This window comes from Nesoenas mayeri, assembly GCF_963082525.1.
Source record: "Nesoenas mayeri genome assembly, chromosome: 7".
In the NCBI taxonomy this organism is placed as follows: Eukaryota; Metazoa; Chordata; class Aves; order Columbiformes; family Columbidae; genus Nesoenas; species Nesoenas mayeri.
The window spans coordinates 35,008,733-35,031,751 of record NC_137551.1 but is presented as its reverse complement, the minus strand read 5'-3'; the positions used below and the strand labels follow the sequence as shown (position 1 = coordinate 35,031,751).

General features: G+C 41.0%; 1 protein-coding gene across 6 annotated transcripts in view; it reads left to right on the top strand.

The window, feature by feature from the left end:
* The window catches only part of FGFR2 (fibroblast growth factor receptor 2), a gene marked incomplete at its 5' end in the record, with an annotated part of 79,628 nt that overhangs the window by 14,305 nt on the left and 42,304 nt on the right, over nt 1–23,019 (top strand). For 4 of the 6 annotated variants that reach the window (XM_080347888.1, XM_080347889.1, XM_080347891.1 and 1 more), the window contains 4 exons: nt 1,107–1,373; nt 2,058–2,132; nt 9,540–9,709; nt 17,005–17,128. In XM_080347888.1, coding sequence (XP_080204014.1) covers nt 1,107–1,373; nt 2,058–2,132; nt 9,540–9,709; nt 17,005–17,128 — 636 coding nt within the window. The remainder of the gene's footprint in view (nt 1–1,106; nt 1,374–2,057; nt 2,133–9,539; nt 9,710–17,004; nt 17,129–23,019) is intronic. The other 2 variants (XM_080347890.1, XM_080347892.1) reach the window with 2 other exon arrangements.

Genomic DNA, 23,019 nt, shown 5'->3' with positions numbered 1-23,019 from the left:
CTTCTCCTGCTGGCCTTGGTGAGGCCAGGAGGCTCGTGGGAGAGGGACCCTGTGGTTGTAAGGAGAAACCAGTTAGAAAAGCAGTCGCTATACTGGGCACAGCTCAAGTGTGTCGTAGGTGTGGGCTCCCTCCACCCTGTGCTGAGCCATCTGGTCCCAAGTGCCAAGGGATGTGGTTCCCCGAGAGCTGGACATGGAAGAAGGTGATAAAGCTTTTGAACTGCAGGCAGATGTCATTTTCCAAGGGTTTTATTTTTAAAAAGGCTTTGATTTGACATTCTTGTGATTTGGTTACAAAAGGGAACTGATGGATGAGCAATTTCGTTGTGAACGTCTGTGTACGCTGTAACTTTGAAAGCTTCGCTTGTGTTCCCGGGTTTCTGCTCTATTCTGCTCAGGAGAGTCTGTGAAATAAAAAATGAAGCAAAAGTAAAAATTAAAAGTGACTGTTGCTGGGAGCAAACTTGGCAGTGTAGAAGGCAAATGTAAAGACTTTGGGAAGGGTGCAGGGAGAAGAATAAAGGACATCCTATATGCTGCATATAGGAACTCGTGTTTATTAACTTGATTAATGAGGGGTGGTTTGGCCATCTCTTCCTTCCAACACAGCTCTTTTCAGTTTAAAAAAGGAAAAAAAAAAAAAGGCAACCTACAAAATTGAGTGGGGAGAGATAAATATTTGTTTAAATTGTAGATCTAGGTGCTAAGATATAAAACTGAATTTCCTTTCTGAGCTCCTCCTGCCTCCTCCAAGTTCTTTGAAGCCCCCGGGGTTCAGCAGCACTTTTCTCCCCAGAGATGGCTCTCAGTGACCATCGAGAAGGATTGTGCCTTTGAGTGGCACTTGGGACAAGACACATGCTGAGAAACCGATAAAAAGCGGATGAACTTTGTTTGTGGTTAATTTCCTGAAAATAAAGTCTATCCCATACTTGTGCATGGTTCAGTTTTACAAGACACATTGATGGGCTAATCTGGATGAGACCTTTTTTATTAAGCATAACTTGATTTCTGTGGATGAAAAGGGCCTTCACTGACTTTTGTTGGAAATTCTCTCCTTTCCCTTCTCTTTCCTCTTTTTCCTCCTTTTCCTTCCACCTTCGCAGAGCCGCCAACCAAATACCAAATCTCTCAGCCAGATGTATATTCAGCACTTCCAGGAGAACCGCTTGAGTTGCGCTGTCAATTGAAAGACGCCGTCATGATCAGTTGGACTAAGGATGGGGTCCCCTTGGGGCCCGACAATAGGACAGTGATTATTGGGGAGTATTTACAAATTAAGGATGCTACACCCAGAGATTCGGGCCTCTATGCTTGCACTGCCGTTAGAACCCTAGACAGTGATACTCTGTACTTCATTGTAAATGTTACAGGTAAGTTAAACATAGGTTTTTGCATGTAGAAGCTGTAAAATGTGATATAAAGACATGTTATATTATAACGTGAAACAGTCCTCCCGGGCATAGCGAGTTGAGCTGAGTTCTGTAGTTATTTCAGGTATGTTCTCCCTTGTCCTGACCCTGAAATGGACTCAGTTTGTATATACTCTTTTTACTTCATGGGATCTATAATGATTAACAGCTGCTGAATAGCCCTCTGTTTTATGCCACTATGACAGGATTAAATTATACAGAGTCGCTGTGATGATGATAAAGCCAGTAGAATGAATACAAGTCATTTTTTTTTTCTCTCCCTGTGCATCTGAAGAGTAGAAGGTGTGTCCTACAACCTTGAAGTTTAGAGATAAATTGTTCTGGAGACACTCAGTTCTGCTCAAATGAATGTCTTTAAGAAAAATTAAAATTGTAAGTGGAAAGAGATTTTTGGATTAGCAAACTCCCTTTGGAAACTTTGTAGCATTTCAGGAGTATTGGCTAGTTTTGTTAAAGTTTTATAAGAATAACCCACATTTTGTGGCTTAAGTTTTTATTTCCTTTAGCTCCTGCACAACTAGCATAATATCTGTTCTCCTTGATAGATAATCTAAGATGTAGCCCATTAGTTTATTTCTCTGCAAAATAGGCTGGTTTAAAGACTTGGTTATTTTTAATGTGCAGATGCTCTTTCCTCTGGGGACGATGAAGATGACAATGATGGGTCCGAGGACTTTGTGAATGACAGCAACCAGATGAGTAAGTAACAGCGAACTGCCAGAAGTCAAGATCCACGTGGAAAATCATGTCCTGTCTTTCACACTCCTGCCTTCAGAGCTTCTTGATTGTTAACTGCATGGGCTGTCAAAAAGTGTTACCTTTGTCCTTCTCCATTTTTCTGTTTCACATAGTTCGTACCTTGGAAAAGAAAAATAAACTAATATTCTTCTAAACACGCTTTACTGGTCTGTACTTTCTTTCTCCCTTCTTGCTGGCTTTTCTGCAGTTTCCTTTCTTCTTGAATTGAAGTTCCGTCTCTGTCTGGTTTAGAGTCTCGCAGATGAACTAACTTTCCCTGAACCGGATCTGAAATTTAACAGAAGAAACAAAACTCCAGCTCACTTTGCTAAAAGGTGGTATGGAAACTACAAAAAGAAAATTTAAGTCATAATGAGGCAAATCCTTCAATCCTTAATCTCGGCAGAAATCTCCCCATGGAGAATGAATTTGGAGACAATGAGGTTCTTTTGTCTGCAAAGGACCTCAAGATTTGTTGCAAAGAAAGCAATCCAGCACTAAAACCATGTTTTGTGTTATTTATGAATGATGAAAATGAGCTAAAAGAATCTTAAACTTATCTCCATGTTAAACTTTGGTCCCTCTAGAGAGTTTGGAAAGCTATTAATAGACTCTAAATAGAGCAGTTACAAAGAAAAAAAAATACAGAAAATTAATATTGGTTCCTTATGCCCCTATGTTGCAAAATCCCCTTGGTAACTGGTAGTTTGCTATCGCTTGTTCTTTGTAAAGTCAATAACACGCAGAACACAGAAATCCTTCATGGGAGGTGTCAGCTGGTTACCGGAGGCAGTAGCCAGGTATATATTTGCTCCTCAGCCTGATTAGTAATTGGCAGCTGGACTGTGAGCTTGAAACACTTGTTCAGATGATAAAGTATGAGCCTTATTTCACCTCCCCTAGTTAGTTATTGTTGTATAGGGCTGCCCTCGTCTGAAGCTGTGAAACATTAGATGCTATTTAAAATGATATAAGTTCTTAGCTGCCTATTTGGCCCCTGCCATCTGTTAGTGTGATTAACCCAGGCTGATTCACAGGTGCAGCTTGAAGTGGCTGAGATTAAGCAGCTGGAGGCTGCTCTGACAAAGGAATGCTGTGGCAAAGATAATTGGCAAGTTTGGAAGAGGGACACTGCCTTTAAAAGAAGTTGTCTAGGCAAAACTCACCAAGCCAGGCAATGTTAGCCTTCCCCTGAAAAGGACTCATGGGTAGAAATTCCTTTTGAGAAACATCCTTATGTATGCTGCTGCTTTATTGTGAGCTTTATTGGTGTTGGTCAGAGAAGCACTTGCAATATTTTTGGTCTGTTAGTGAAGTCAATTGTGCTTCTAGTCTGTGCTGATGGCTTTGAAGATTCATTGTGAGCACAAATGGGTTTTGGAAGTGAATATAGATAGAAAAAAAAGAAAAGGACCAGATTCCAAGGCAACTACGCTTTCTAATGTCGTGGTAACCATTCCTGCCCTTTCACATAACAGGGAGAACTACCCAGTGGTGTACTCCGTAACACCGGTGATGTTCTTGTAATATGAGCTATCATTTTAAGTTACTGTTAATCAATCTTGATTCAGGAGCTGGTGAAAGGCCACTGATGATTTTCGTCTGCCAGGGACGGGATGTGTGTTTAGCAGAGGTCAGTCACACTTTCCCCTCTGAAAATGAAAGATGCCTCTAGAGCGTGAACATTGAAACATTTTGGATGTCAGGGGGATCACAAACCCTTGCAGTGTAGAAGTGAGGAAACTGCGAGAAGACAGATTTCTCCTGAGCAGTGTGTTGCACAAACAAGTCCTCATGAGATTGCCCTTTACAAGGTGCCCACAAACTTCTGGGGCATCTTGCAAGCTGCAGATGGGCGCAGGGACAAGCACAGGGACATCTGAGCGCTCGACGGGAAGAGCTGGCACCGTAAAAGTGAGTGAGCCACCACATCCCTGCAAGTAGTCTGTTTTCAATGAAAAGTTGCGTCATAATAACTCAGTTGGATTAATGCAACTGTGCTGAAGGAAAGAGGGTTGTGAATTGGCAAGCTTGGAGCTGTGTGGAAGTTAGGGGTGGGACTTGGTATGGTGCTTTTGCAAACTGCTGAAGCTTGCATGTTTAGCATCTTCTAAGTCTTCCCTTCTGTATTATTTGCCATTCACCTTCTAGTTTTTTATATTGTGTCCAAAAGGCCACATCTAAGTTAAGAAACTGTTGCAAAATGGATTGATAACTGAATGAGGAGTTGAGCAGCAGTCTAAGTCCTCCCTGAGTGTGCGGTGGGGCAGGCAGGGGTGTGCAATGGCCAAATGCCCTTGACCACCTTTGCTGGCCTAGCTTAGGCAGAGCCTGGGGAACTTCAGGCCCTCACAAGGATCCCTGGTTGCTGCTCTTTAAGAGAAGAAGTCTTTAAGTGTTTCCTGAATCACCGTTTGAGCTTTGCAGATCTAAAACAATTTAGCTGATAATTTACATACAAATTACAGCTGCAATCATTAGGGATAAGCAATGGAAATTGGCCTGGTTATGCCTTTACAGATGGAAACAAAAGGCCATAGTCTTCAAAGGTTGTTGCTTTTTGATGAAACAATTCTGATAAAGTCCAGCTGTCCTGGCATGTTAATTATGATGTGATGAGGCAGGAAATGGCTGTAGTGCCTTCCACAGGAAAAGGAACCTTGGCATTCTCATTCCTGAATATTTAAAAAAAAAAAACACAAGGCTTTTAGTGCTGTTTTATTTACGATGGTAACTATTATTTTATGCTTTTTAAATTTTCTTTGCCTCTGTTACAAATATATTTTTCAGAGGCCAAGGTTCTCCAGTGCAAGCAGCGAGGCTGTTGAGGAAATCTGGCCTAATTTTCAAGGCCGCCCAGAAAATACAACTGCTCTTGAAGTCAGCTGAGGCTGTAAGTGGCTCCGTAGCTGCAAGGAGCAACTCATTCTTGAAAGAGGAGGGCACTCAAGTGTACACATGTGCATTTGACCATTTGCCCTGTGTGTATTTTTAAGTAAAAGGCATGCATAGCAGATTTCACTCTGCTTTTGGTGTCCTTTTAGCTTGACAGATATTTTAACTGTCTGAAAAAACACTGTGGTAGATTTGTTCCAGACTGCATCCTGAATAGCTTTTTATTACTTCCAGCTTTTGTTGAAGGGATTAGTGCTTGTGGGGAAGGTGCAGGATTGGTTCCACTGCAAAATAGTCTTCTCTCCACACAAAATAGCTGTGTTGGCAACTCATTTTTTCCCTTTGTTGCCCTGAAGAGGTGCCTTAGCTTGGTTCTGGAGGGCCACCTCCAAGGATATTGACCTGAGACTTACTTCCTTTTACAAAGCTAAGGGCTGATCATCATCAGTTCCTTTGACAGCAGTGGAAAATACATTGTTGGTAATTGCTGCCTCATCTTCATTATTTTGAGAGGTAGCCTTAACTTAAGGGTTTTCTATAATCCTGACTAGGTGCAGGCAAGGCAGCAGCTGTCGTGATGGTTGCACTGAAGTCCACCAACAATTTATTCTGGAGACCCTTGGGTAGCCTTGAAGATGCTGCTGTTCCACCTTGAATTCTAGTCAGGCGACTGGAAGCTTTGTGGCTTTTTTTTTTTTTTTTCTTATCACCCTTTAAACAATTTCTTCTGAGCCAAGCAATGGTAAATTGGCACCAAGAACAAAAAAGTATCTAAATGCAATCCACATGCTCTTCTTTTCATGCCTTGAAGAATTTCAGAAAGGATGAAACAAGGTTCAAATTCATCAAATCCTGTAGAGTGGAAACCCACTCAAGGGAGCAGCAAAAATTGGATGCTGCCTAGAAGTGTTTTTTAATTAAAGGTCAAATAACAATAGCACTGAAAACCTTGGGGGGATTTGATGTGGCCGTTTCAGGCGCACTATTGCCTGCTCAAGGTGCTTGTCAGGCAGGCTTGGAGTTGACTACTTTTGTATTTCTTTGTATTAGATAAGTCCAAATAAAAACTGAGGTGTCCTGAAGCGAAGTGGTCCCCTGGGCTGCCTAATTTCAATTTCGCATGCAGGAGATTTGCCTGATTAGATGTAATGTATTTGCAGGGGAGTGCAGTGTGGGTCAGCAGGATATTTTCTTCACTAATGAGAGCTCTAAAAGCAATCAGGAGTTCCCACCCGTTCCCCTGCTGCTCGTTACCACTGCATGCCAGAGTTTGCTCTGTTGTTACTGTGAACTTCTATCAGAGGTGCTACCTCCTTCCACCTGTCCCATTAGCAAAGATGGGATGCGATGGACAGGATCTGCACTTGAGGGTATATACTCGTTAACTACGTTCATTCTTGCTTTTAGTGAATCTGGATGTTTTTCCTCTCAAGAGAAATAATAAAGGGTGCTTTTGGGTTATGATACTCAATCTATAAAGAGAAATGCTGTGTGTTAATCAGATCAGAGCTGTATGAAACCACAAAGCGAGGGTGAGTGTTACGGTTTGTGGATGTTGCTGCCTTTTTCTTTTTTCCCTTAAACGTACTGAGGAGCTGCCAGTATAGATGCTGCTACCTAGTGAAAAATGGGAGGATGTCTTGAAGCATTTTCAGGCAGTGCTTTCAACATGTGATATCCGCATGTTTGTCTCCACCACCACCCCCCCCGGCCCCGTAATTTGGGAGCGTTGCAGGTTATGCTGATGGGAGGGTTGTGCGAGGGGAAGCTTTCCAAGCAAAGTCCTTTCTCCCCGAGGAGTTTCCTCTCCCTGCTCTCTCTGTGGCACAGAACTGAGCTGCTCTTCTTCATTCCTGCCTGCATTCTCCTGGCCTCTTCTCTGCTTCCACCTCTTCCGTGAAGTGAAGTTTTTCCTCCCTCTGCGTTTGTTGTCCATGAAGCTTATCAGAGCACTTATTTTCCAGAAGCAGAGTTTTTTTAAAGGGTGAGACTTGATGGAAATGGGGGTTACATACAAGAAAAAGAGAAGATGAGCTGCAGTAGAATGCAGTAGAAACCTGGCTGCATGAAGCAGCCTTGTTGTGGGAACTGTTGGTGGTTGGGTCCTGACCAACTCAGATGTCTTCATCCTGGGCTGAACCCAATGGGACCTTAGAATTATAGAATAGTTTGGGTTGGAAAGGACCTTCAAAGCTCATCCAGTGCCACCCCTGCCATGAGCAGGGACATCTTCACCAGCTCAGGGTGCTCAGAGCCCCATCCAGCCTGGCCTGGGATGTCTCCAGGGATGGTTCATCCACCACCTCTCTGGGCAACCTGGGCCAGGCTCTCACCACCCTCAGCATCAAAAATTTCTTCCTCATGTCTAGACCGTATCTCCCCTCCTTTACTTTAAAACCATTAATTGGTTTTAATTAGATTAGACTTAGAGATTTAGGCTTCTCCAGAGCTTGGTCCATCCAGCCTGTGCTGCAGGGCAGCATCACCATGGGCGAGCGGTGGAGCCTGTGGTTCTGAGGTTGTGCCAGTGGGTGCATCCAAGCCTCCTATGCTCTCTAGCTGTGAGAAGGTGCATGTGGTAGACATGATGAGAAGTGACCGTGCTGGTTACAAAGTTGCTGGTTTGGTGTTGCCCGTTTGAGGTCAAAACTAGGCTCTGTGCTCTGAGATACCAATACAACTGGTTCTGATGGTTGGTTGGCTTTGATTTTGTGGGAACTGTGGGCAGGGCCCAATAGTGGTCACCACACATTACCTTGTGGAGGATGTTTAGCAATCCAGAGAAAATATCCTTTTAATATATCAATACCAACATGTAATTCCACCTTTGCCTGGTGCAATTGTAATGTAATTTGGTCTTTGCATGTAGTAGTTAATTCCGTCGGTTGGCTTTGTTTAAAGTCTTCTGTTATTTTAATGTGATCCTGGTTTTAGCAAATAATGTTAACAGTGATTTTCCTTGCATCCCTAATTCACTTTAGTCTATGCAACAATTTCTTAGTGTTGCAGTTAATTTTCAATAGTTACCTGATTTTCTATTTTGATTACATGTACAAATTTGCTTTGCTTTTCTACTTCATTAATTTTAACACTAATTGCCACTTCGAGCAAAAAAAAAATAATCACTTATCGTTCTTAGCATCATTATAAGGCTTGCTTTTGGAATGTTTTCTTTATCCTGAGAGAGACGTTGTAAAAGGATTTATTCCTGTATTTTCTGTCCAGCTGTATTTTTATTTAGAGAGGGGGTGGCAGGATTTCTGAGTTTGCACTGATTGTAAGAACTGTTATAAATATTTGAGGAACGGAAGAGTTTATTTATAGTGGAGTGTTAGGCTGCTAATGAAGGAAATGAAACAGGGCTCAGAGAAATGGAGTTATTTTTCTGGACCCCTCTAGCACTAGAAATTCCACACTAATCTGATTTGCTTCAGGAAAACTCCATTGTAAAAGAAATTAATGTTTCCTACTATTAAACAGATCCTGAATCTTTAACTTTTTAAAAACTGTTATGGTGAGACAACTGAAGCGATGCTATGAAAACGCTATGCAATGTAGCCAAAGTGTTGCGTGGATCCAGAGCATGGGGTAACCTTGTGTATGGAGGGTAAAAACAGATGGGTAGTTGTATGTTTTGTTGAGCTGTCTTTGCCATATTGGTACATGACAAATGACTGAGAACCTGGGCAAAAAGGGGGTTTTCCATGTGCTCCTCATGTGGGCACAGGCTTGGCCAGGACATGGGCAGGAGATGGTGAGACCCAGAAGCTGGCAAAAGTGGTCACTACAGTAAACATGGGCTCATGGACCTGCTCTGGTTTTGTGCCATGGTGTTGGACATCAGTGAACATTTGGACTTGGACAGGCTCATGAGAGTAAGAAATCCTTGCAAAGTGATCAGCGCTGTTGCTGAGTTTTGCTGCTCCTTCATTTGTAAAGATATTTTTATGGTTTCTATGACAGTGACAGCACAGCTCACGTTGTCGTGGTACACTGTAAGTTTGAGTGTGGTGCCAGGCAGGTAGGTAAGTTTATTTCTCATCTAACAGATGGGGAAGGGTTAAGACTAAGACTTCCAACAGGTCTTCTGACTTGGTCTCTCTGGCTTCAGAGCTGGGGTCCAAGAATTCAAAGTTTGCTGAGTGCCCACAGTAACTCAACTTGAGGTGGAAAGTGTTTGATTATTTGAGTCTACTAAAAACTTGGTCCCTCTGTCTTACTTGATATACACAAACCAAAGGATATCTGTGCTTAATTATTGGACTTTTGTAATAAATTATACACTCAAGTCTGAGCTGTTTGCAAAACTCCGGTCAACACTTGTGACATATGATTTCCAGTCGTGTACTTTTCTAAACCACGCTGTCTTTGCTGAAATGAATACGTGCTGCCCTTCATGTCTGTGGAAGGGGCTGGAAAGGGAGCTCAGCTTCTGAATACTGATGTATTTCTGGATGTGTCTCATTGAAACAGGGGCACCTTATTGGACACACACAGACAAAATGGAGAAAAGGCTACACGCGGTGCCAGCAGCAAACACTGTCAAGTTTCGTTGTCCAGCGATGGGAAACCCAACACCGACCATGCGATGGCTGAAAAATGGGAAAGAATTTAAACAAGAGCATCGTATTGGCGGCTACAAGGTACATTCTGATGATGTGATTTTGCAGTTTCTGTTCTTGACGAAGGCTGTAAAAAAACCAACTTGCTGAAGTCAACAGAAAATCTTTTAATGGCCTTGAATCAAATGTAGAAGCAAAAAAAAAGTAATTGTTTTCTTCTGGGGAAGGGTGGATGGTTTCTTTGGCGGTTATTTTTTTATTTTCTCAAATTCAAGCTTGTAGCATAGCAGTGCAGCTAAGGATTATTTATAGAGACCTATTTGGAAAGCTAAAGAGTGACTTTGCAAAGCAGAGTAAGACCATTTTGCTCTATTCCTTTTCAGCGACATTGCTGAAAACGTGACCATCCACCCTGGTGATTGTAGGAAGTTTAATAAAGGAAAGCTTTGGAAGTCAAAAGTTATTATTTTCTATAGAGTTTATGGTCTGTGAAACTAAAATGGGAAGCAGAATTTGAAGGAAACTAACAGCAATTACTTACAAGGGTTTGTTTGAATTTTAAACAGCTTCAGATTAGACGTTTCATGCTAAATTGATGGTTACTGATTAAGAGAGAATTTTAGGGAGGCCAGCTCGCTCTGTGGGTTAGTGCACGGACCTTTAACCTCTTGGTATCTGCCTGGGTCAGGTCAGAAGTCAGGATTCGGTCATCTTATCCCACTCTTCACAGGGAATGGGAGTGCGGGACTTCAATGGGAAATTGCTGTTCAAGCCCTACCCTTGCCATACCTCTCCGTATCTCTGAGTTACCTCAACCTCCTCTTGGACCCTTCCGTCAGTGGTTTCCTTATGTATCCCACACCTCAGCAACTCCTCTCCAAAGATGAGAAGTTTCGCAGTTATCTTGTGTCACTATTGTAAGCCCCAGCCTAGAACTTCTGCTGAGGAGCTGAGAGCTCCTCATGGTAATTAAGATCCTTAATGGTAATTAAGATGGAAGTTGAGACTTTTCCAGATGACACCGTAAGCGCAAGACTGAGCCCTGGGGGCTACTTACCCCAGCATTGCAGTATTTTTGGGCTACCAGGTTTTGCGGTGCCCTGATGGAGCCAGGGTGTATATTGCTCCGTGTGCTGTTGACTCAGACCCTGCTTGGTACAAAAAATAAGTTTTCCAGTGCAGAGGAGGACGAGCCGTAGTCTCCTTTCCTCTCTAGCTGGATTTACTGTAGAAAGTGTCAGTTTTTCCAACATTTGTGTTAGCAGAGAGCGAAGCCCAGAAAATCTCGCCGCATGAGCACTAATTATCTAAGTAGACTTTTCCATCTATGTTTGCTTACACCATAAATTACTGTTGCTTATGAGTGTACACCTGGCAACACCTTCTGCCTTTCATAACGCTATGGAGTGTTAACAAATTGGCTACAATTCAGTGATTTTTCACTTTTCTTGGTGCTTTTTTAAAAACAACCCCCCAAAAAAAACCCAATTAAAAAAAAGAAGGGAAAACCAAACTAATCCTTGGAAAATAATAGTAACTGTTTCAGTACTAACTGAGACATTATTTGAACACTTTACATCTCATGAAGGGGAAATGCAGATATCACTCTTGAAAAGCGTGAAGGAAAATGTGTGTTTTACAAGGCAGGATGGAGATACCTGATCTCTGGTTTGGGAGGTTGATCTTTAGTGGAGTAAATCAGTCCATGTGGAGCTCCCTGCTGCCACTACTAGACTGTGTTAGGGGTCTGGTTGAGCTCATTTAGGCTTCTGCCCATTAAGTGACACAAATTAAATTTTTGCTCATATGTATCAAATGTATACAATTTCCTAGGTATGTATGTACTCTGGGAAGAAACCACAGACACCTATTTCTAAAGCCAGCTGGATAAGTGAAGTATATACCTATAATTCTAAATCATAACTTCTTGCATCTTTTTAGTCTAGAGGAAAAAAAAAAAAGAGGAGACGCAGCTGCGGATTTTAGACTTAGTTGTGGCTCAGAAATACATAAAAAATTAAATGATCTGGTTCTGTTTACTTACCAACATAATTCTGCTTACCCAATCTAGGTATATTTTGGATTCTGTCGGTGTTTTGGTTAATCATCTTTTTAAGACATAAGCTTGTTTTCAGTGGATGGGTGTTAAAGAATGAGTCCTCCAGAGCTTCTGAAATATGTGTCCTCCTCTTGTTAGGGGGGCAAGATGAGGTCACTGCAGGCTTAGTTCAAAATTATTCAGAAATAAAGAGAGAATTGTATTTTCTTGACACCTCTATACTGACAACTTTGTAATGAAGGGATCCTCAGAAAGGACTGAATCTTTCCATGTTGGTTTGTGTTCAGCCAGGTATCACAGCAACTTATGATGATTTTTGTACACTGGTTTGTTTTGAATCTGAACATTGCTATATGTAAAGCGTTTCTGCTGGATACTTTAATATTCATAATACTTTGAGTGACTAGAGTAGCCCAGTTGACTGTATCTTCCATCACCAGTTGATGTAACACCATCTATCCCTTTCGGAAGGGGCAGTTATCCCTTGAAGGCTTTAAGAACAAAGTGAAGGGAAGGAAAACGTGAAGCTTTCCAGTAATCCTTCAGCCAGCTCTCTCCTACTGCCTTGAGCTAAGAAATCTCTTCTTTGTATTCTCTTTATCGTAATCAGATAGTGACCTGCAGCACTTTGTCCCTCCGACTGGGGAATGTCTTGAGTCAATTTGCACTCGGGTGAGCTAGCAGGAGGGTGTATGTGCTGGCCAAGATACCTCCCAGAGCAAAATTCCTCCACCATGACTAATTCTGGGTGGTGGATTTCAGAATCGAACCTTTTCTGATTATTTTCAAGGTACGCACAAAGTCCCTACAGCATGGAGAAAGGGTTCAGCTATTGAATGTCTAAATATTTTTTAGTCTCTTTTTATGTCTCTAAAGTGATGCTTGTGCATTTAAAGGCATTTAATAATTTATTTGAGTTAATAATCTAAATCCGCTATGAGACGCCACAGGAGCCTTTACTTTTCTGTATGCCACCCAGAAAGCAAATGTTCTTCTATCAGCTGTTACTGTTTATGTATCGACAGGTGTGTGTTTTCACATATGCATTTTGATAAGCTTCATCACTACAGTCATCTTATACACATTTAAATTCAGCCAGGTAAATACAGAGTAAAGAAAGAGTTCTGACTCTATATGAACTGTTAAAGCATATGGCTTTTGCATGGATGTTCTGCACTTGTTCCCTCTTCCTGAGCAGTACCAGTATGTGTCTAAATGGTGCTGATTTTGTGGGGTTTTTGGTTTCTAATCCTTCTTTTGAAATTCGTATAAAATTGACCCCCTTTGGCCATTTTTTACTAAGTGTTAACTTTTCATGATGGATCCGTTCACTCAAGACACATGTTTGAAAATGAAACAGAACTGTCCACAATTTTTTATGTGATATTCCAAAAGCACAGCGTTTCTATGAAACATCCCTTCCCCTTTCCTGGATTTCTGATCAATATTTTTTGGCATTTTGATTCCCACCTCCAAACTATGTCTTAAAGGGACAATTGTATACATTTGATATTGATAAGTTAGTTTAAAAATTGAGTTGTTTGGAGATGTTGTTTGGAAGAATTGATTAAAAATTTGATGGAGAAGATGGCTAAAAAAAGCACCTCAGTGATTTGCTGGAAGTCTCCATAACTAGTCAGAAAAAAAAGAAAACCATGTTGAGATTATATTTATTATCTGAATCCTTTTGCAAATAAAATACCATTTTTGGGTATGAAGCACAGATAAAACATAAAAATAGGTATTGCAAAACAATTTAAAAAATGACAAAAGCAGTTATTGAACTGGTGACAAAGTACCTGAAGTCTCAAGCTGTGTTTCAGCATGCTTCCAATGTGGTTATCCCCTGAATTTCTCTATATCTAGAAAAGGCAATTACAAATTGGAAGACATATCCTGAAGAGCAGTTGAGAGAGTGGGTGGAATTATGTGGGTATTCTCCAGGATTTTGAAAGAACTCAATATGAAGTAGAGCTTCAGGGAACAACATAATAGAAAAAACAGGATAATAACTGGCAAGGAGTTAGTCAGGTTGGAGAGCTGGAAGAGTTTCCTCCAGCTTATCAGTCTCCAGCTGTGGACGCTTGTCCTTTGCTGGACTGCATATTTCTGCTGAGGATGCTCCTGCTTTCAGCGGCTTGCTGTTTCCCTCATGTTTTTTCCTAGTGGAATAATTCACATGAGCTCCCTAATATGTTCTGTCTGCCAGGTGAGCTCCAGTTATCTATGTAAACAGCTTAAATTGACCCAGTTGATATTACTCAGGGGAATTCATTAGGGAATATCTGGAGAATCGTACGACTGGTATCTTCACTTAGAAGGGCCCAAGTAAGCAACCAGGAGGGTTCTAATGGCTTTAACCTGCATCACCAAAGACACCATCTATTTGCAGGTTTAGTTACAGAATCATGGGATGTTTGAGGTTGGAAGGGACCTCTGGAGATCATCCAATTCAACTGACATGCTAACGCAGGGTCACCAGAGCAGATCACACAGGGTCATGTCCCGGTGGGTTTGAATGTCTCCAGAGGAGACTCCACAACCTCTCTGGGCAGCCTGGGCCAGGCTCTGGCACCTCACAGGAAAGAAGTTTCTCCTCATGTTCAGATGGAACCTCCTGTGCTTCTGTCTATGCCCGTTGCCCCTCATCCTGTCACTGGGCACCACTGAAAAGAGTCACAAGGGTGGGTCTACCCCTTCCCCCAAAATAAAAGGAATATCACTATTATAGTTAAACTGTGTGTAGAAGGCTGATGTAAGAGCTGTCTACTGTGGAAACTCTGTTTTGAACCTCTTTCGAAACTACCTTTTACATAGATGGGTGTGATCCTGATGCTGGTTGTCAGTAACGGCACCAGTTTTGCTGCCGAAAGATGGGCTTTATTGAGACTAAATAGTGAAGGCACATTACTTAAAAACATGTTAACAGAGCCTGTCTGATCAGGGTGTTGCAAACTGGGAGGTTGCGGGGACATGGCAGGATCGTCACATGTCTGAGAACTGAAGTTTCAATTTGGGAGCCTTCACTGGGGAAGATGCCGTCACGCCCAGCAAAGAGGAGCTTTTCTGGGCTTCATGGTGCTGCACTTGTAACCAGAAAGCACTAAGCCAACAAGCTGAATCTAGTTGAATCCAGACCCGTGACATAAATCCAGCTGTGTGACGATGTGTCATAAATGCTTTGGGCCTCTACAGTGGTTTTTTAGTTCAAACAGAAGAGGCTTAAGCTGTTGTTTTATTATAAAGATATTATCTCTTCTCATTGGAGTTACAAGAAGGGAAATTGCACAAATACTTTTTAATATTGCCATCCAGTATATCCACTTGTGGCTGTAAATTAGTTATGTTTTCTTGCTGAATGCTAAACAATTTCCTTTATTTCGTCATCAAATTAATTACTTACAGCTTGTTACCATTTTTTTTTTTAATCTTTCATGGAATCATGATCTCTTCTTGTTTGGCAATCAAATTGGTTAAAGACACTTCGATTCTGAGAAGTGTGATGTAACTTATAGTGACAAAACATTCAGGTCACTTTGACCAAGTTTCCCTCAAAATAGCTCATAAAGAAGTAAAATATTCAAAATATGTAGCTGTTTTATTTGTTATTTACCAATGGTTTATGACAGTAATTCTTCCTGACCCAAACCTTGACTTTGAAAGTTGCTTAGCAGAACAACGAGACAATAAAATAACACTGATAAACCCTTTGTAGCTTCATAAATTGGTTTCTTAACTCTTCAAAGAGTGGAAAAAGAGAATCAATATATGGTTTTGATGTATACTATAAAGAGGAGGGATGGGGAAGAGGAGCTGTAAGTTTGGGCTGGAGATTTTGAGGTTGTATCACACATTTCTGTGACATTAGATTAGCAACTATGCCCTTCACTTGCTGCTGTAGTCTTGTCTATGTTTTCTTTGTCTCTCAAAGCCCACGTGGCCAGTCATTAGGTAATATTATTAGCCCATAACTGGACAGTAATAGTAATGTCTAACTAATGAGTTAATGACTAGCTGGGGGGACTAGAGAAGCCAGGAGCTCCTTACAGAGAGGACTTTTCTTTCAGGCTTTGAACTGAAGACATTTTAACCTCCAGCAAGCACGAGGTTTAAGCTCTTGGCCCTGAGGACACAGCCCTGTGTCTCCTTTTCCTGCTGGATAAGGACCTACACAATAGCCAGGCACAAAGCAGGATTTCAGACCTATAGTTGTAATGATCTTTTAAGAATGTATAGTTACTGGAAGCGTCACTGAATGGTCCATAAATTTTTTTCTGGTGTACTGCACTGAATTACTGCTTTCCATTTGGCTGATTAAAATGACTGTACCAGATTGTATTTTTATTCCATTTGCTAAAATATGTACTCTGCAGTTTAAAAGTTGTACATTACAGCTACATGATGTTAAGATCTTTGAGTGCTTTGTCAAAATGTAATGCTAAAACAAGGGATTAGTGGATAGCCAGCAAAAGGTCATTTTGGGAGCCAACTTATGATGCAGGAAATATATGTACGTACCGGATGACTCTATATCCTTCCAGTATTGGGCTGGATCCTATTTTCTGCAAGACCAATGCCAACACTTCTTTTGAGTTCAAATGGGAACGGCACCAGCACCTTTCTTATGTTCTGTCCGAGAAGGAGTGCATGAAATAAATGCAAATCCTTATGCTCTGTTTCTGTGAAGATTTTCTTCAGCCATTTTTCATGAGGCAGCATCATCTTTTCTTTCTTGTGGTACCCCAGATCAGCGAGAGGTGTGGCCACTCTGTGTGCCTGGTGGAGGGATCTCAAATGTTGCCCTTTTGTACTCTGTTTCTCCAAATTGTGGGCTGTGTAATTGAGTAGTAGAGAAAGACAGAGACTTAGATGTTAGGGGATTATACCCATCCCATATTGTTGTTGGGTCAATCATATTATCAGATGATTGTTTGGAGGCAGGTATGGAATATCCTGAGGGTGTGCATTTGCTCTAGAGTGGATGGAGAGATTATAAAGCCTGGTAAGATGACTGCTGCTAATTGGTGCCATCTCATTAGGCTGGTAGCACTGAGTGCGCACCAACACGTGCAGTGCTTGCATCAGGGACGAGGTAAATTTATAGCAGAATGCAAGAAAGCTCTCTCTGCTGCAGCCATGCTGTACCTGGTCAGGAATAAATAAACTATTTCAGTTTCCAGAACCATCAGCCAAGCACAAAAAAGGCTTTTAAACGTAGATTACAAAGGGTTAACTATTCAGAAAATGTTTCTTTTGGATTGGGAGAGGGCGAAACTACGCTGGTGAAGTTCCCAACCTCTGCTTTACAACCTTCCAGGTCCGCAACCAGCACTGGAGCCTCATCATGGAGAGTGTGGTCCCATCTGACAAGGGAAATTACACTTGCATAGTGGAAAACCAGTACGGATCCATTAATCACACCTACCATCTTGACGTTGTTGGTAAGTAAGACGATGTTTTAATTCTCCATTAAGACATTTAGAGTTAAGCTGATACATTTTGCATTAGTTTTGGAGATGACTTAAGAATCATCTAAAGAGAAGATCTCACTACATAACTTTATATATTTGTATGTCCAGTAGTGTCTGGAGAACCAATGTACCTGTGCCTTGGCAAAGGTGTGAAATCTGTGTGTCCAAGTGAATTCTTTTTGCTGTGATACACCTGCAAGCTTTCCATGATGACCTAATAATAAATACTGATGCAATTTTAATCATTAGTATTACAATTTAATTATTACTTGTACAATTGTACCAACACAAATTTTAATAACTGCAGTTATGAAAATAGGTAAAGTGATCCTTTAGGTTGCTGTTATTATAGCTGAAACTATTTTTAAATGAAAAGCTAGATATTGACTTTTAACTTAGTGTACATCTAAAGCTTCGTGAAATGTAGTGTAACAGTATCATAGAGATCCAACTATAGCCCATTGCATGGGCTATGAGGAGTCCCTGAAACACAGGTGACAAAAATTGTGGTTTTACCTGAGGACGAATTCTAAAAAGCTGCCTGAATCTTTAGTAGTAGCAAAGCTGTGATTTAGCAGGACTATTAAGCACATGCTTAATAATGTTAACTTAATAACACTAAATTCTGTTGACTTTAATAAGGCTTACATGTATTTATTTAAGTGCTTAGCTAAATTAAGGCTTGAAATCTCAGGAACCAATTCCATTCCTCCTTGCTTTAGTGGGTTAGCCTGGACGAGTGTGAGCAGTTTTATTGATTCTGAAGGCATTGCTGTCCAAAAGGAATCGGTTTGGCTGTTATAATGGGACCTGCTGGTAGTACTTTTTGGGACCTCAACTGCAGTTTCTGAAGTATTTCTTGAATGGGCTTTGCTGTCTCCAGACTTGTGGGATGATCTGAGCCTCACAAGTTCTATGAATAAAACTTTTAATCAATCAAGATTGAAAGCAAACAATGAATTTGATTATTGTAAGCTATTTTTGGCTGGTGACTGACTTATTTTCTATGGAGAATCTTACAGTGAGTATGGGTTTATATGACCAAAACAGTGACAAAGTTTTCACTTCCCTATTTCTTGATTGGTTTTTACATTAATAAAAATGCATCTCTTACATTGTTTTGGATGCTCTTTAAAATTAGTGTCTCATTTTGTCTGGGACCACTTAAATCTGCTGAAAACCCCCAAATTCAAAATAAAACAAATGCCAGCTTCTCAGGCAGCAAGAAATGAAACTATTCCCTATGAAAATGCCAGTGTGAGAGCTAGACTTTGTGGAGCAGAGGAAGGAAAAGCTAATTTTGCGTTGGGAAAGCCCTACCACCAGCCCTGGTCCGTTTAAGTCTTCAAAGCTGGTCTGTGAGCCACGCAGCTCACCTGTACTTGGTTTTAGGTGGCCAACACTGAAAGCAGTGAGGACTTTTAGAGCCTTGGCGATATTTTGTCACGCTCGGTAGGGTGAGCTGTGGGTATATTGCTGAGATGAACTGAGTGACTGGACAAGCCATTTTTGTTTGAACACTTGTTTAAACAAAGTTTATGGAGGGTGTAGCAGCAGTGCCTGCCAGAGATGATAGTAAATTGTGTTCTGTGTGCCTCGGTCCTCTGCTGACCATCTGCCTGGAGGACATGGGCTCCCCAAGGTTGAGGCTTGATTTTCAGAGTTTGGCCCAAGAAGAATGTAATGAAGGTGATGAGCTGTGGGATTTTTGGAGGTGTGGTGTTTGTGTTTGTTGGGGTTTTTTTTTTGCTTAATGCTTTAGGGAGTTTAGTTTGACTCAACTTTGATTTTGCTTAAAACTATTTTTCAGTGGGCTACGTGGGAGGAAAACCCCAGCTTTGCAATATTGGGAATTTTCCTTGTTGAAACAGAACTGGTTAAAAATTCCCCTTCTCTGTCCCCTGCTTCTTTTCCTTGTTACCACCCCAGTCCCAATCTGGCATGTGCCATGTTGACCGTAAATTTCTTCACCTGTATTTTTTTTTTAGCAAATGTGTTCATGATGATGCGGTCACTTGAGCAAATATTTATCAGAAGCCCTCTCACCTTCTCTCCCCCTTTGAGCCTTTTGAATGTCTTACATTGAGAAATATTATGCAGGAGTTTATTTTTCCTGGCAGTAAATTATAGTGACCTGCATGAATGAATGGAATGGTAATAAGGATTATGTCATTTATTTAAATGTCTATTCCTTTCCTATAGAGAGGCAGGAAAGTAAATAATGAGGCTTTTCAGAAGTGACTAGTGATGTGGGGTGCTGGGTACCCAGCTGATGGCACCCAGAGGAGCCCTGATTTCCCCTGGGCGAATATTCAGTATTGTCTGATGCTCAGACTCTATGAGAGAGCAAACCAGAAGTCCAAAAGTGACTTCTACAAATCCCCATCTGCATCTTGGAGTTCTACACACTCAATCATGTTACTTCCTTTAATTTGATGAGCTAAAGTGTGCAGTTGTTAGTTTGCTTTGAAAATGTATGTATGGGAATGTGCACCCTAAGATACCTGTGTTGAATTTACTGTGAGTCTTTCAAGATATACTGCACTGGGACATTAACCTAAAGAGGGGATTGATGTTAGAGAGCTCAGCTGTTTCTGTGTTGCTGAAAGCTTGTAATAATCGTGGAGGTTGGGCATAAAATTGCTGAAGCAGTAAATTAAGGCTGGCCAGAAGGGGAAACTCTGACAGTTAAGACAGTTCTACAGAAGTTATTTTTGTGCTTTTTTTCTATTTTCATATGAATTTTCAGTTCCCATAGGGTTGGGGAGAGTTATGGATGTTTGTTTAGAGGCAATTGCGTATGTAGACCGCATCTTAGAAACTTCAGGTCATAATTTTAGGTCAAGTTGTGTGTGGAAAACTGTCAGTTGAAAGCCTCTGAAATTGCTTTTCCTATATGGTTTAACTGGTTCCAGAGTTGATTAAGTGTAAGTAATAGCAAATGGTATTAAACATGGTAACATATTACACTAACATGAGCATCTGACTATATAGTGTAATGTAGAGAACCCTCTGATTATGTCACAGATTTGGGAAGTATCCCAGCAAAAATCATGCCAAATAATGACACAATGCTAGTTAGGAATATCCAGTGTTACTCAATGCCAATAACTTTCCAAACCTTGAACTCTTTTGACAATTAAAAGCCTGGAGCCAGCAGGGCTGAGTAGTTTTCAGTCAGAATGTAGGTGTGAAGTATTCTCATTTTTTTACCTTGTAATTACTTGCAAGAACCCTCTTAAAATAGTCGGCTTAGCTCAGATGGTCTCATTCACATTTACAAACCTGGCAAAACCATTGCACTGACTTTTTTACAATGGGAGTAGAAAATACTGAAGAAAAAAGCAGAAAGTTGTTGGCAGCCTCTCTGTATTGCAAAGAATACACGTTGACAAAGTTAGCGGAGAATTGTCCATTCGAGTTGGCCAGGATATTTTGTGTTGGAAAAAGTTGTAGTTTTAATGTTCGGGATACCCCAATCGATTGCATTTTCCTCTCCCCTCCTCCTCCATTTCAAAAGCAGGACTGAAGGGATACAAATGGCTGAGATTGCAGCAGTGGGAAATGGTGGCGATGTAAAACTCTGTGAGGATCCTGCGACAGGCAGACCAGTCGATTTTTAGCTTTTTATTGGAGAACTACCCAGAGGCTTCAATTAATATCGGATACTTGCTGTCCAAGGCAACGTGCCAGCACTCAGTAATTGCTCACAACCGAAATGCGGAGAGAGTGGGAGAAGGAAATGTCACCGTCCATTTTATAGATGAAAAACCAAGCTGTGGGGCGATGAAGTTTCTTGCCCTGGGTCACACAGGAAGCGAGTGGCAGAGCCAAAAAGTAAAGCTGGTACTTGAATCCTAATCCAGTACCTTAATTAAAAGAATGTTCTTTCCCTTGTATGGTTTACCCCATCAGCTGTTTTTTTTTTTACATGCAGCTGAAGTGTCTTTCTATTCTTCTGTATTTAATGGTGGGTAGAAACTCACTTTTTTTAATTGTAAGGTTACTAATAGACTAACTCCATTCTCATTAAACATATAGAAAGCGATGCAGTCGTAAGGGAGGATGATTGCAAACGATGTGATTGTCACTTAAAAGTTGTATTGTAGTGAATCCGAGTTGTAGGAAGCAACGTGGGAATGCAGCCACTGAGACTTGTATATAATTAGATCATTCTTGAATTGCAATTATCGCTAGAGTACAATTTCAGCAGCAGTTCTGCTTAAGCATGGAAGTAACTAATTGAATTTATATTTTAAAGGCAAAAAGAAAAGGTTGGTCTTTGAACGCTCCTAGTGCAGGTAGCCATTTCTGTCCTATTTAATGTAATCAGGGAAACAAAAGATGGTTTAGTTTCAGATGAAGTTTGGCACATTACCTCATTCACTGGGTTTTATAGGCAGCTGCTATAGCACAACACATCTTCCAAGAACGTGTAAGAAGGCCTTGCTGTTTACTATAAAAATTAACATAACTTATCACCTTTTTTTAAGTCTTTTTGCAGCCAGTTTAGCTGTACTTTGACCAGTTTCTTGTTTACCTAATAGCCATGCCTTTGGCTCTTGTTACTGAGGAGTGAACTCCAGAGGTGTCAGAGAACCACACAGTTGTTCCTTAACAGTAATGTGTATTTTCGTATGAAAACAGTGTGAGAATAACTTCTCATCCAGGAGCCATTTTAAATGACTCTCATCTTAAGGCTTCTGCCCCAGAAATCTCATGTATGAGTGGTTTTATTGATGGATATGCAGAAAACCACTTTTTTTTTCCCCCCTGAGCTCTTGGAGGTTTTAGAAAGCTTTGGTATGAATTTTACTCTTGCTTGTTACAGCATGATAATCATCTTTTTGCCATTGGTGCTTCACTGTTTATATTTCCTTTAGTTTAGGCAGAAGAAATAGCTTTGCTCTTGTTTCTATTCAGTTTTATTTTTGGATTTCATGTGCTCTCTGAATCTCTGGCTGCGAACATGGCACAGACACATATTTCTTTTAAAGACATTTTTCCATTTTATCATTCCCAAATTCATAAAAACATACGCACTGTTGTTTTCTTTTTGCCAAGGCTTGTTTTGTCAAAATAAAGCTCAGAATTAGTTTGACTTAACTATGGTACGTTCCTTGATTTCAAAAGAATTATTTTTAGGATTCACGTTACAGACAGAAAGGGAACTATGACAGCACCTAAATACATCCCGTGGACGTTGTATCACTAATGTCTGGCAGGAGTTAAGTGTAGGTATTAAACCAAGCCTAAACTTGCACGGCTGGCAGATGTGCTTGTTGACTGGGTTTTTACACGGACAAGCTTTGGCTTGACGTCCTCAACCCAGAGCTTGCGGCACAAGACATGATGAGACAGGAGCTGGAAGCGTGAAGGAATCCGTGCTGATGCTCGCCCTCAGGTATTTGGTGAGGCCAAGAGGGAAGAAGATGTTATTTAGTGTACTGATAAGCCTGAGCGTGGACTTTACACCTGGCGCTTGGCTTTTGGCAAGGTGTGTGCAGCTGAGAAGAAATTACACAAAATGTTTAGAGCTGGAGGCTGTGGGGGTTCACTCCTGAAAACAAAGACCATGGTGTGATGGTTCAGCTACGCAAAAATGAAAACTTATGGTGGTTTTTTTTTTTTCCTCCACTTTCTTAATAAGGTAAAAATATTCCAACCCCCTAGTTTTATAGCGTTAAAGCTTCTGATTTCATTGGAGTAGTCTGGCTAAATTACATTTTATGGACAAATACTAGTGTCATTACTTCATCTGCTGGGCGAACAGTGAATTTGTCATGTTTGGAATGTTTCCTGCAGAGTCTGCTGGGGGAGGACTGGTCCTCCTGTCCCACTTTCTGTCTTATTACAGCCCC